A 14,299-nucleotide genomic window follows, 5' to 3' on the forward strand; every position below is an offset into this window, starting at 1 on the left:
GGGGAGGCACCATAGACATATTGTAAAGTCCCTCGGAAACGATGCCTCCCATTGGACGGCGACGCCAGCCGGAAGAGCGAAATGCCGCTTGGGTTTTTCGGCGAATCGTTTCCGCTTCCGTTCACGAGACAGCCATATCGTTTTACCGATCGGTTTCGCGAACTCGCGAGGGAAACGCCGAAACGCGCAGTCCGAGGGAAACAGCGAGACGAGTCCCGAGAGGGACGAGCAGCGAGCAGTCGTGAAGGAAGAGGACGAGAAGGAAGGCACGCGGTCCAGATTGTTTGCCGAAGCGTTCGAGCGGAATCGTCTTCCCATCGCGTCGGCGGTCTTTCTCCTCATCGTTCGTCTAAAGGAGCGGCACGATGACGGACAACCGTGAGTATTCGAACAAGTTACACGCGCGATTTACGGAGCGAGGAGTCTCCTGATGGTGACGAGTCCAAGAGGTGTCTCCACGCGCATCATACACCCGAGTTGGAAGAGAGGAACCGACCAGCGTCGCAATCAATGTCTCGTCGACCACGAGCGAAAATGGCGATTGTCGGAGGCGTCGAGTGCGCCGGGCGGCTGGGCTGAAATTTTCGATAGGCTGAGTCGCCAGTTTTTTCTAAACTCGAAGAGCGAGTGCTCCATTTATCCTCCAAACGCGTGAATTTACACATTTGTGCATTTATTTGTATATATATGTGCATTTTCCTGCAATATTATCTAAATTTATGTCATACAGACATTAATGGTCCTTTATTAAGTTATTTTACGCAACAATGTGGGTTATAACAGATACATCAGAAGATTTTGATAATGCAATGCCACGTGCTACAATATTTACATCAAAATTTCCAGAGTATTCAAATTACCAGCAACAAGGGTACAATCAATACAGCCAGCCACCTCCTACGGCTGGTCAGGATACGTCGTATCCACCTCCTTCGACTGGCGGAAGTAGCTACAATCAATATAGTCAGCCACCTCCAAATGCCAATACCAACTATGGCAGTTACAACTACAGTTCTAACAGTGGTCAAGATTACAATCCGTCGCAGAATCAAGGTAGCTACGGTGGTCAAAACAGCTATGGTGGAGGTGGCAGCAGTGGGGATGGCAGTAATAACTATGGTGGAAGCTATGGAAACAGTGGGGGTAGCAGTGGAGGATATAATCGCAACTCTGGTTCTTACAGCGGAGGTTAATGTCTTAGTCCTTTTCTTCTTTTCTCTTTGTTAAGCGTTATACTTTGTCTTTCTTCTGTAACCTTTCAGTTACCACAAAAACTTTGTTTTTAAATAACTATTTTAAATAATTTCTCTTTGTTCTCTTCATCTCTCTCTCTCTCTCAGATCATACTTTATATTTATCCTGTACGTATTTTAGGCCAAGGAGGTGGTGGTGGAAGCGGTAGATACGGTGACCGCGGTGGTTACGGAGATCGCTCTGGCGGTGGTTACAAGTAAGTTTTATTTTCTGAACTTTTAATATGTATAATGAGGCGATAACCGGAGCGACGGACTCCGGTGTGTTAAATTAAAATCAACAGCCACCGCATTCAGTAATCGTTCTTTGCCGAAGCAAAATCAAAGGTATGCAATGAAGTTCTTAACGCCAGTAAATGGAAAAATTCTTGTTGAATCATCATTACGAATCGGTGTTATGCCCAACCGGGCGTTAATATGTTTGTAGTATGCCTACAGGTTTAACAGACAGATATAACTGAGGTAAAAAAGAGGTAAAAGAAACAGTATATGACAATTGACGTAAAAAGGCTGTAATGTCGACACTATTCGCTGCTTCTGGAATATAAGCAAACACTTAACAGACCTGCACGCACATGCATACATATATACATACATACATACATACATGTATACCGACGTATATACATATTGTGTGGCAGCTAAATGCAAAGGTCTTAAGTCGATAAAGACTGCAAAGCGATTGATGTCGCCACTGGGGCCACTGTTGTATTATTATCTCCATTAGGTATATTGTATACGATTAGGCAATTAAGGTATTTAAAGTCTATCGTAAGAGATTACAGATATTGCCTTTATCTCCGATCGTTGTTACGCGTCATATTCTAAAAAAAAAGAAAAAGTTTTCGAGAGAAAGGTGGAACTGTGACTGTATTATTCCGTACATCATTTGCCTTCAAGCGATACATGACTTTTCTGTGCGTATCGTCGCTTCTAGCATTGGTATTACGGTATTACTTAAACAGGTATTTTCCTGAAGATATTGCTATTTCTGTTTTCTATCACGAACGAAAGTGAAAGGCAAAGTACGTCGATTATGCTATGAATTTGCAAATTTCTATATTCCTAAACTGCAATGGAATCAATGGCGAGTTGCAGCGAATGCTTAACAAATATTTCTTTCCGCGGCAAAGTGTTCCTTAGTCACAATGCAAGTAATCTCTTACTTTTTTGTTTGAAAAACGACGGAATATATGTGTATATATACGTGTCCAAATAGAATCTAGGCATGCTTTTTATCGAGATTTGTCTTTCCCTCGAGACTCGTGTTACGTCGAATCGATCGAACACTCGAATTTTAGCTCTCTCCCTCTCTCTCCCCCTCTCTCCCTTCCTCTCTCTCCCCCCTCCTCTCTCTCTCTCTCTCTCTCTCTCTCTCGATTTGATCGTTTGTCGTCGTTTCTCATATTTGTATAAAGCTCTAATCTCTCTGCATGCTAAACGAGACTGACGGACGTGATTTAACGGCGGGACAAACGGTCTAATGTAAATCATGATGTGGTATGACTGTACAGACATTTAGACAAATAGGTACATCAATCAAGAAGAACGGTGGCGAGCGGCATACATACGATTCGCCATGCATCGATCGATCGATCACAGTCTGTCCATGAGTCAACTCATTGGTATATCTGCTTCTGTGTTTTAGCAGTGGCGGTGGCCGTGGTGGTTATAACAAAGGTAAATGCACCAGACTGTTTGTACTAGTCTGGTGCTAAATATTCTAGCTTTCACTCTACTATTTACGATCTTTAAATACTCGGTTACTCGGTGTTATATGAAAGGGCTGCTATGCAACATTGTTAGGGTGCGAGTAAATAGCGGTGCGATATCTCTGGCAATTCATTCCGTGACGTGATATTCGCATGGCGCTCGTTGAAAGCGAGAAACGGAGGAGAATGATACGAGACCGCTCGCGTTCTGTCTGAGTAAATGTATCATTGAAAAAAGAAAAAAGAGACCAATGCACTTACGATCACCAATTGCTTTTTTTATCCTACGAACGATCTGACGCACGGATGTCGTTTTTCCGTGTTATCATCAAAAGCAAGCTTTTTTACAAGATAAGAGTAGGACATCTCCGTGTACCTTCCAAAATTATATTTTTTATACGTTCCGTAAGATTATCGTTACCCAACCGATTTCCGCACTGTACGTGTCCTTGGTGACGTCGTTCAGTGAGAAAGTCCCTTAAAAAGTTGAAAAGTTCCTAAAAGGGACGAAAAACAAGGTATTGCGAATGAACATTACGTTCATTTCGCGGATTATAGTGGCAATAGAGCTGTTATATCATGGTTGCACAATATCAATGGTCGTAATTAATTTTTGGTATGGTATCGAATATATATTTTCAAATACATAAACATAAGACCGCGGGAAGAGTAAATAAAAGGCAGCTGGTGAGCTACTTGCCGATCTGTGATTAAATGTCAAGGGTAAGAAGTAATGTTGCAGCCCTTTTGTATGTTCAGCTGCAACCCTGTGTTCTATATGTATCGTTAGGTGTTAATGGGAATATTAGACCGCTACTAATGCATTGCATTTTATAAGTAACACGATAAGGAGATTGCGATGTATACTGTAATAAACGTAACGCCGTTCGAAATACGGAAAACTTCAAATTATGCAGAAAAATGGGTACCTAAGCCAGAAGTTGTCGTTAGTATAATTGTGCGTTCCTTTTAAGACCTCGGTGAAAAAAAAAAGAAATGGAAAAAGCACGCATAATGAGTAGCAATAATTATGCTAAATATGCTGGATAATAACGTTATAAGGATATACGTAGATGTGTTACACGTTTTAGTTATTAAATATACTTTATAAGCCTCCGTAATATACGCTACAAGAGAAAAAAAAACATCTCTTGCTCTCGCTGATATATATTTTACTATTGTAAACTCTCGAGTAGAACGTTTACCCGAGCGAAAACTGGTCGTCCGTTTTTCGCTTCCGCTTATGTTTTAAAAAAACGGCAGGAAGTCATGCAATCGAGATCGTAGAGACTATTAGAAAAGTATGGTGACTAACATCGGAAATAAATGGCCATTACTCCTTAACTAAGAACTCGGTCGTTGCGTCATCGGGAAGTATGTACGATAATTTTGAATATAACGACTCTATTATTTTTACTGAGAAATGAGAGAGGTATACGGACAGTGTTTCCAGACTTCTACGCAATCAGAAAATATGGTGAGATGCGCAGCACGAAACACTTTCCTTATACCTTTAGATTAGAACGAAGTAAAGTAGTAGCTCGAAGGTCGGTAGATACGCGATTTTTTTTTTATTGTCTTTGACGCTTCTGTGCGACGAATCCTGACATTCTGTCCATTGCAGGAGGCTACGACCGTAACAGCGGTGGCGGTGAGGGAATGGTTACGCAAGAGGATACTATTTTTGTATCTGGTATGGATCCATCGATCTCCGAGGAAGAGATTTGTCAGCATTTCGGCGCGATTGGCATTATTAAAGTACGTGCTCTCCCACTTACACACATAGATCAATATTTACTCCATACATCTATATTTGGAGCTCTAATCTAATGTCCAATTCTACGATCTTTTATCTGAAATAAGAGGAGAAAAGAAATCAAGCGTGGAATTAAATATAAAGTATTAAAATGGCGATGAGATTTAAATTGCATTTAAATGCTCAATGAAAACTTCATGTTTCCAGAATGACAAACGCACAGGCAAGCCAAAAGTTTGGATGTACAAAGACAAGAACACGGGGAAGTCGAAGGGCGAAGCGACGGTCACGTATGACGATCAAAACGCCGCGCGGTCGGCCATCAGTTGGTTTGACGGCAAGGATTTCAAGGGCAGCACGATAAAGGTGCAAATGGCTCAGCACAAAAGCAGCTGGCAGAGTAACCGCATGGGCGGCGGTCGTGGCGGCGGTGGCCGAGGCCGAGGTGGTAGTTTCGGCGGTCGTGGCGGAGGTGGCGATCGTGACGATCATCATCGTGGAGGCAGTGGCGACGATCGTCGTGACGGTGGCGGCCGCGGAGGCGACTGGAGGTGACATACCTCACGCGAAAATAATATTTTTATATCTTGTTATATATTGGTGTTTACTATTATCGAAGCAATATCTTGTTAGAAGATGATTGTGGCAAAGCAACTAAAAAGTGCCTTTAAACAGATGTCCCAACCCCGACTGCGGTAACACAAATTTCGCATGGCGAGATCAATGCAATCTCTGTAAGAGCGCAAAACCGGAAGGCCTCGGTTACGGCGGCGGTGGCGGCAGAGGGGGTGGTGGCCGAGGTGGCGACCGCGGAAGCCGAGGGGGTTACAGGAACGATCGAGGCGGACGTGGAGGTGACAGAGGTGGCAGAGGCGGCGGCGGTTTCCGCGGTGGAGACCGGGGCGGCCGTGGAGGACGAGGCGGTCCTATGAGAGGAGGCGGCGGGTATGTCCTACCCTTCATATTTCTTGCATGTCATCATTAACTCTTCGCGAACTATTCTTTACTTTTCTTCGATATGTCGGCGGTATATAAAAGTTAAAGTAGAACAATTGTATTTTTTTACACAAAGATATAAACTTGAATGAATAACATCGATTAACGACGTGTCAATTTCCGCATTTTGTTTCAGTCGAGGCGATAGAGATCGGGACCGTCAGCGACCATATTAATGTCATATTCTTAAGAAACATCGATGGTTATTCGGCCATCAATAAACAACTTGTACACATATTGTACACACTTTCAGCGCTTGTACATTTCGCAGAGTGAAAGAAGTTGTTCTTTACTCTATATATGGCATGTATTTCTTATTGTCCTTTCTTTTCGCGAGATCTTTTTATATTCATCGGAACTGCACATCACATATGTATGTTACGTTCGTATATAAAGTCAAATATCTAAATAGATAACAATAGATAAGATACTTCAAATGTGTGAACATGTGATCGAATCGACTTATTCAATGCCCACCATCCCATTTGAGGCTTATGCGAGATAAACAGAGATTTGGGAAAATTCGTTTATTGAAAGTTGAAAATATAATACACAGCTAATTTATGTTATATTATATATATATATGTATACAAATCTGATGGAGAATTATATAACTCAGAGACATGACGAAAATAAATTTGCGGCATGTCTTCGTCTATAAGTAATCGGACGCAAGAGAAGCCAAACTTCATTTATAGTAAATGAACTGTATTCAACATTTTCCTCTTTTTTTTTTTCAATATAGTAAATATATGTATATAGTCTCGCGTTCGCTAAAGAGATGTTATGCATATATACGTGTATGACGTGGTTGTATATCGGTATTTATATAATTTTTCCGGTATGTATATGTACACAGATACTTAGGTATGGATAGATTACATGAAGACCTCTAGTTTATGGATTTACTTGAATGCACCGCGATTACTCGTCTTGTTTTCGCTCAATCTTTACGCTTACGTGAGTCCTTGGACAATTCCTAAAATCAGGAAAAAACCAATATAAAGATCACAAATATTTTTAGAATTATACGTTAAAAAAAAGGTATATGTTTACCTTTACACAGCCAATGACCTTGACCTTGACCTTGACATATGTTGTCAAGGTCACTTTCCTGAGTAACCTTCAGAAGGTTTTAGCTGTTCCTCGTTTTTTATTAAAGTTATTCACAAAAAAAGTATGGAAAATTATACGAATTTATGTCACTACTAAGGGAGGGTAACTTGCTGATGAGTGATGTGTGTATAGACAGTATATATAGAGCGGGGGAGGGTGGGGGTGGACCTCGGTTTGCGTGGAAAGTCGAAAACACGAACTGTACAATGATAGACCTTGTTTGTAACATACTTGCACATTTATTATCCCAGTAAAAGATCGTACTACAAATACATTAACTACAATCATTCAGCAACGTATTAAACCTGGCACAATAATCTATAGTGACTGTTGGAAAGGATACAGATCTTTGAATGATTTTAATTACATACATCAGACTGTTTGAATTATTTTGAGAATTTTGTAGACTGTGTCAGGAGTACATACACAAAATGTAGAATGATTATAGCGCGATATGCGTGCTGCTTTGCCTCGTTTTGGCATAAAACAAAAACATTTATATAAATTATATAGCTGAATTTTTGTTTAAGAAACGGTATCATCTTAATGAAAGAATACCGCAATTTTGTAAAATAATGGCTTCTTTATATCCATTAACTAATGTATCAATTACTAATGAATAAATTGTGACATATTTTTGATAAAATTGCACATTGCGGATTTTCACGCGAACCGAGGTCCACCCCTATCCCCCTGCTTGCGATAGCCCCTCCCCCGCGCTCACATGTGTACTGTCTATACAGATACATCAGCAAATTACTTCCTTTAGCACTGACACAAACTTGTAAATCAAACTTTTTTGTTCATAACTTTTAAATCGCCCCCCTGCACCCCCCATGTACTTTGATATATTAAATAAGATATATTCATCATTAGAAGCTAATAAGTGATATGCAAATGGATATTTTGCTTTCATCCACTTACATGTGTACTTCTATCCTGTTAAAATAACTGCTATATTTTCCAAACTTTTTTTATGAATAACTTTTTAATAAAAAACGAGCGACGACTAAAACCTTCTGAAGGTTACACAGGAGGGTCTTGACAATATATGTCAAGGTCAAGGTCATTGGCGAGGGCTGTGTAAAGGTAAATAGTTACCAAAAAAAAGTGTGTGTGTGTGTGTGTGTGTGTGTGTGTGCGTGCGCGCGCGCGTATATATATATGAATCTAACTACATATGCATCCAAATATTTCTTAAAAAATGCGACCCAAAATACGGTTCTGACGTGCAAAGTGTAAGCTAAAGATCGCTTTGTTTTTTGAACTTGAGTGCTTTTTTTCTGTATCGCCAGAGATATCTCTTATTATTCTATATTACGACTTTCACTTCGATGCTATAACCGATCGATCTTTTAATCTACTTAGTGTCGACGCAAAACGAGTCCGTAAACACCGATAACACAGTCGTTATCGACTTCTCCTCATTTATACTATTTGTTTCTACTTAAGAGCTTATTTTAAACTGATGAAAATGTGTCTTATCGTAAATAATCAATTGTCTGAGTTGAAGTTAAAGAAAAATTCCGTTAGCCCAAAATTTCTTTTACATATCAGCGAAAAGTGACACGCCAGTTCCGAGAAATATCTCTGCGAAGAAATTGTGAATTCCTACGAAGTTGATACGTCAGGACGATTTACCTTTTGCGTAAGTATCACAAGGAGGTGTCGGAAAACGCCAACGAAATCGATAAACAAGTCCAAGGAGTGCATGATAAAGTCCCTGCTGCCAATATGATACTTCTCGATGATCAGCTGCGTATCGTAAATAACGAAGCCGCAAATCACGAATAATCCCACATATAAGTGTGCTTGGTAGATGAAGGTCGAGCGCAAGAACAGATTAGCGAGGGAGAACAGGATCATGACATTCAGCATGCTCATCAAAGTGCCGCCAAGATACAGCCAACGGCCACGTGCAGCCAAAAGTGCGGAGAGACTAAAGGAAACGAAGATGACCGTCGTACCTGTAAACATTACACAATCATTGTACATCGTATCGTACCAACATAAAAGTACATCTTTATTTATTCTGAAACAAATACTTCTAAAGGTTTCTTATGAGATTTCAGAAATCATTGATCAATATTTTTATTTTTATTTCATAATAGCTTAAAATATGGCTTATTTATTTAATGAATCTTCTTATCACTTTCTCAAAATGTTACATAGTAAATACATAGAAATTTTTAACGATTTGTTCTTAATCTGACAGTCTCGTGTGCATAAAACTGGACTTGGGTAAAATCAATTTTACTTTAACTTTTGAGCAAGTTAATCAACTTTGAATTCGGTCGATTTTGGACAACATTGTCTTGAATGGACGTAAAATGCACAAAATAGCTTAAAAATGGATAAACCGATACAATTGACTCACCGATTAATGCCGTCATCACAATACTCGGGTCTATACTGACAACCAACTCGAGCAAAGGACCCAAACCAAGACCGGACAAGAATGCGAATCCCAGGAGGTAGCCGAGACGCAGTTTTTGGTTCTTGCCATTGTCGGGTGTTGACATTAACGCGATAAGCAGGCCCAAGGTGCCGATGGTTGTCAAGAAACTGGCCTGCAAGAATTGCGTGTACATGTGCACGTAAGCCCCAACCGCTGCCGACACGGTGGACAGAGACAGGCAACCGTAGACATTCTTCAAGTGTTGCCTGACCGGTGCATTTCTGTAAACAGTATTATTATCATTTGTTAGTGTCATCGACTCATCTTCTAAGAATCTTCTGTCGTATGATACCAATTATTTATGTTATTACGAAGGAATCTGATATCCCAGAAGAGAATTCTTTCGTCTATATCTATCGCAGAATGTGTCTAATGCAGCCTTCGAATGTGGACACTTGTAATAAAGATTGAGTGTCATAAACAGAGATTTGTATTTGAAAACAATCGTCAAAACCCTGACTAGGGAGGTCCTGAATGTAAATTTGTTTTTCAATTTCGTTGATCTTATCTAAGGCTGGGTACTCACTAGGACCGTGCAACGTGCAACACAACGGTTGCTACAATTTTTTCACAATGTGTTCATTCCGGAATTAAGACGTACTCACTAGTTGTAGCAACCGTTGCATTGCACGTTGCACGATCCTAGTGAGTACCTGGCATAAAGGTCAATCCAGACAAACTTGGATAGCGCATAAACATAAGCATAAGAGAATTGATTGGTCCATATGCATGTGCATAAGGAAATAGATCAATCCGTTCCTTTTTGCATATGGTTATGCACCTATGCAAGTTTGTCTGGATAGACCTTAATAGAGCATCTTTCAAAGTATAAAGGCCATCGCACACAAAATTGCATAGGCTGCATAAACATAGCATAAAACCGCCGGACCAATGATCTTATGTAAATTAATATGGCGACTTTATGCTGGATGCTCATTGGTTTAGCGGTCTTATGCTACGCTTATGCTAAGCTGTGCATTTTGTGTGCGATGGCCTTAACACGCTAAGTCTATAAACCACTTAATGCTTAATAACCGAGAAATAGACCTATGGCACTTACAACAAAAAATTACATTTTTTCGAGCACAAGAACGAAACTAGTCGTTTTTGGTAGTCTTTTGGACGCTGATTACGATCTAGTTTGCTCTATCACGTCACAATTTTGAGGAATTTGCAATTAATGTTGCAAAAATGAGCTATTTTAAAAGGGCTATGTATCTATTTCTCGGTTATTAAGCGTTATATTGGCCTACGGGGACTTGACGTGTTATATCTGTTAGAGGTAAGAGTAACGAAATTGAAAAACATTTACACTTAGGTGGACCTCCCTTGTGAGACAAATCTTGCACTCGCTATCTATATAAATGGCATAATGCAATTTTATCTTTTAATCTTCCGATTGTCGTTATGTTTCTCCCCGAAATTGAATATATTTTATTACACGTAATCAAGTGGCTCACGTATTTCAAGATTTTCTTTATCTCGCTTAGAAAGTTAATCTAAGGCCTCTCATAGGATATTTATATCGTCGCAGTTGCTTAGTGTTTATAAAAAATGCTGCAGTCGTAGTGTCACCTTATTAATGAGGCCAATCGTTAATGGTATTTTAAAGTTAAGGGTGATGATGTCTATGAAGTTTATCATTTTCATATGAAGAATTTTTGAAATTTAACCATAACTTTTAAATTATGGGTTCCACTTTATCATCGATTTTTGGGGTATTTTGAATGGAACTTTTACTAAGTAAAACCTATAGAAAACTCTAGAACTCATCGAAATCTTTCTGAATCTACCACAAAAAATTGATTTTTTTCAAAAATGGGGGCGCCGTGAAGTTAGCCCCCTTCCCCTATTTTTTGAATTGTGTATTTTCGTTACTTTAAATACGGAACTCTTTCTAAAATTGATAGAGAACTCTAGAACTCTTGCTGGGGTATACAGAACTCTGATAAATTTTTTCGAATTATGAAAAAGTGGGGCCAATTTCACAGACATGTAACTTCGATCAAACTCGGCCGGGACAGAAACGCCTGAACCAAACTTTCCAACTACACAATTCGTTGTGATTGATTTTTTTTTCCATGTTAGATAAATCAATTAAAAAAAATCAATTATTCTATCTATAGCAAAATGGTGTTGTTTGATAAGTTATCGTTAATTAAGATAATCGGAGTTTAGACAACTCTTTCTTTTTATCAAGTTATAAAAAATTACGGGAATATCGCGTTTACGTCATCAATATCGTCACAAGTTCACAAAATGAAAACAACAGGGCAAGTTAAGATGTGAAGGGCCGACTAATTGGACATTTTAGAAAATGGAAACGCTGTTATATTACTTTTTCCCCTTTTTCCAGTCTTTTCCCGTTTTTCTAAGATGCATATGTTCTTCCCCTTCGTGGAAAATCTTTTTCTCAAAATTTCTGTCTCTCCGCCCTTTTCACAATTTAGAGCGGCAAAGTTCCAATTAATTTAATCTGAGATTAGTTCGACCGGCAGAATCGCCCGAGGCAAAATTTCCAATTGTACAATTCGTCCTCCCGAATCTGTAGCAGAATTCTGTAACTCCTTAACGACAATTTCGATATCGTTGCGCAAGTATTATATATGGTAAAAAAAACTGCGCAACGATACCGAATTACAGAATCCCGCCTCTGATCCCGTTTCTCGTTACGTTAAACAACGAAAAATCGATAATTACATCCGTGTTAACGAAGTGGCACGGGTATCGCTCGATGAGTTAATCGCCGATTAAATTAATCGGAATTCGATCGAAGTCACCCTTGCCGTTCCGAGTACAAAAGGCACTACGCAGCACGGCTAAAAACAACACGTGTGGAGCTGGAAAAAAAAGGTTCTCTTTATAGGGTGTCCCAGCTCAGTTGTTGAAAACGACCCTTTGGAGGGAGGGGAAAGGTTTGAAGTCGGTTTCTCCCTCGCCGAGGATGTCATTATCGACATCGTCGTCGGGGAAAGCCACGAAATTTCTCTCCCGACGTCACACTTTCGGCGTTTCTCGGCGTTCGCTTTCGCTATACATAGACCCGCAACGACGCAACCACGTCGCGTTTGTTATCTACGAACGAACGACGTTCATCGTCGTTTGCGGAACACCTACCGAACACCTATCGAAGTTGAAGGTCACATGTCGCGCACGAACGCGCGATATGACGTGACATATATCGTAAATTATGATATTCTCTTTTTTTTTTTTGCGAGGACGCGAAGGTAAAAACGAGATTGCGACATTGCGTCACGAGACCGAGTCTGCAGGCACGGGAAAGAAAGAGACAGAGAGAATCGTGTAAAAACGTATTTTCGTTCCCGATTATGTGGCTCGACGCGTTTCATCCTTGCCATCGCGAGCGGAATACTCACAGCGTGCTGCTGAAGCAATTGTTGAGAAAAACGTTGAAGTTCGCGGCCGATGCCATAATTTTGCTTGTCGCTCGATTCGCCGCTGGCCTCAAACTCGGTGTCTTCTCTCGGACTCTGGGTGTTGCACGGGAGATTTCTGTTCGCTTGCAGCCCAATGACTGGCGGTATTGCCTGGCTAATTCTATGCGCGCGGGGCCGGGGTAAACTTATCGGCGACAGCCGAGGCGAACCGACGAATTGCACGAACGTACGTAAGCTGATAAGCCGATCCTCGCACGGGGACACGTCAGTGATATTCTTAACGCGTAGGAGCCAGGCCGACGGGGCAGACGAGGATAGGAGAGAACGAACACGTCCGATTGGTCATGCGCGCCGTGACCCTTTACCCTCCAATCGCCGCTGTGATCACTCGGACTCGGCGAACTGCGCCGCTAGGTGGCGGAAGTTTCAACCGCGCTATATACATCAATACATATAGGCTGCATTCGAGGAGCGCGCTATTAGCGCTATTGCATCATTCTGTCTTTATCGCTCATCAGGTGTAAAACAAGGATAGAACAAGCAAATAGCGCTAATAGCGCGCTCCCCGAATCCAGCCACAGTGTCCCGAAAACACCGCGAAGTAAAAGAAATATCCGAATTCTAATTGAGATTTTATTATCGAACGAGATGACCTTATCAAAAGACGCGGTAGCGTCTCACGCCAAGTATATATATATTAGAGTGGTCCTTATTGGCCTAGTTTACACCAATCTCTTGATACGCGTATCATATAGTATATTTGAACTGATCAGCCAATAATCAGACTTATTTACTAGTTATTTACTATTTAATACGCGTATCAAGTGATCGGTGTAAACTAGGCCATTATTTACTCGACAAAAAAAATTTTTTTGCGCCACCCCCCCAAAATATTTCCAATTCACAAAAAAATAATCCCTGCCAAAGTTCAGCTTGATCGGATAACGGAAACCCATACCCCCGGCTCTTTAAACATTTGAATTCTTTTTTTTTTTTTTTTTTTTATTCAAATAAAGGAAAGACCGTGGGGGTAGCCCATGTGGTCATAGTAGCAAAACCGAATCTACTCGAAACTGTGTAAGTGTATGAATGTATGTATATTTGTTCGTGTATGTCCGCGGTGTCGGGAACTCGGTATTGCCGTAGGTGCGTTAAGCCCAAGGAACTGCGCGGATCACTTCCCCCTGCGGCCATTTGAATTCCCTTGTAAGAGTCGACAGGAGTAACACTACCGACCTCTGTCGGGTTGCTTAGCTGCGAGTCCGTATTTTATTTATTATAAATTTTTTAAGAGCTAAAATGGAAAATCCGGCTCTGTACCGGCTTGCAACTATAATACATGTCTTTTTTGAAAAGCAATAATATGTTTTCTTTACACCAATTGATTCATCTTATTATTCTGTACATAAACGTGTTAAGGTACAATTACCAAAAAATTAATAGTTTATGAAATATTTTATGTTTCATGTCAAAATGTGCCAGAATAAAATATGAAATATCTCGTAAACCATTCATTTTTTGAATGCTCTACCTTAATACTTTTATATGTAGAATATTTAAAAGAATCATATTATGTAAAACAATCATACAATTTCATTTAAAAAATGGCG

The 14,299-nt window shown here is 40.2% G+C and overlaps 2 protein-coding genes across 4 annotated transcripts; one reads left to right on the forward strand and one right to left on the reverse strand.

The window, feature by feature from the left end:
* Positions 1-106: 106 nt before the first annotated feature.
* On the forward strand, positions 107-6,169 carry LOC112454535 (RNA-binding protein cabeza-like). Of its 3 annotated transcripts, none has more exons than XM_025016030.1 (8): positions 107-378; positions 847-1,188; positions 1,375-1,450; positions 2,902-2,933; positions 4,590-4,723; positions 4,929-5,272; positions 5,397-5,666; positions 5,854-6,169. In XM_025016030.1, exons 1-8 carry the CDS (start codon positions 366-368, stop codon positions 5,891-5,893), a joined length of 1,251 nt encoding a protein of 416 aa, XP_024871798.1. In that variant the 5' UTR covers positions 107-365; the 3' UTR covers positions 5,894-6,169. The 3 variants fall into 3 exon arrangements, with proteins under 3 accessions (XP_024871798.1, XP_024871865.1, XP_024871923.1); XM_025016097.1 differs by having other exon boundaries at positions 2,905-2,933; XM_025016155.1 differs by lacking the exons at positions 107-378; positions 2,902-2,933 and having other exon boundaries at positions 992-1,188.
* Positions 6,170-6,229: 60 nt separating this feature from the next.
* Positions 6,230-13,030, reverse strand: LOC112454698 (bax inhibitor 1). The gene is made up of 4 exons (XM_025016265.1): positions 12,669-13,030; positions 9,211-9,512; positions 8,475-8,800; positions 6,230-6,696 (listed from the first exon to the last, which is right to left on the reverse strand). Exons 1-4 carry the CDS (start codon positions 12,722-12,724, stop codon positions 6,661-6,663), a joined length of 720 nt encoding a protein of 239 aa, XP_024872033.1. The 5' UTR covers positions 12,725-13,030; the 3' UTR covers positions 6,230-6,660.
* Positions 13,031-14,299: the final 1,269 nt, after the last annotated feature.

Source organism: Temnothorax curvispinosus, unplaced genomic scaffold (genome assembly GCF_003070985.1).
Source record: "Temnothorax curvispinosus isolate PA1 unplaced genomic scaffold, ASM307098v1 QBEX01000060.1, whole genome shotgun sequence".
NCBI classification, from domain to species: domain Eukaryota; kingdom Metazoa; phylum Arthropoda; class Insecta; order Hymenoptera; family Formicidae; genus Temnothorax; species Temnothorax curvispinosus.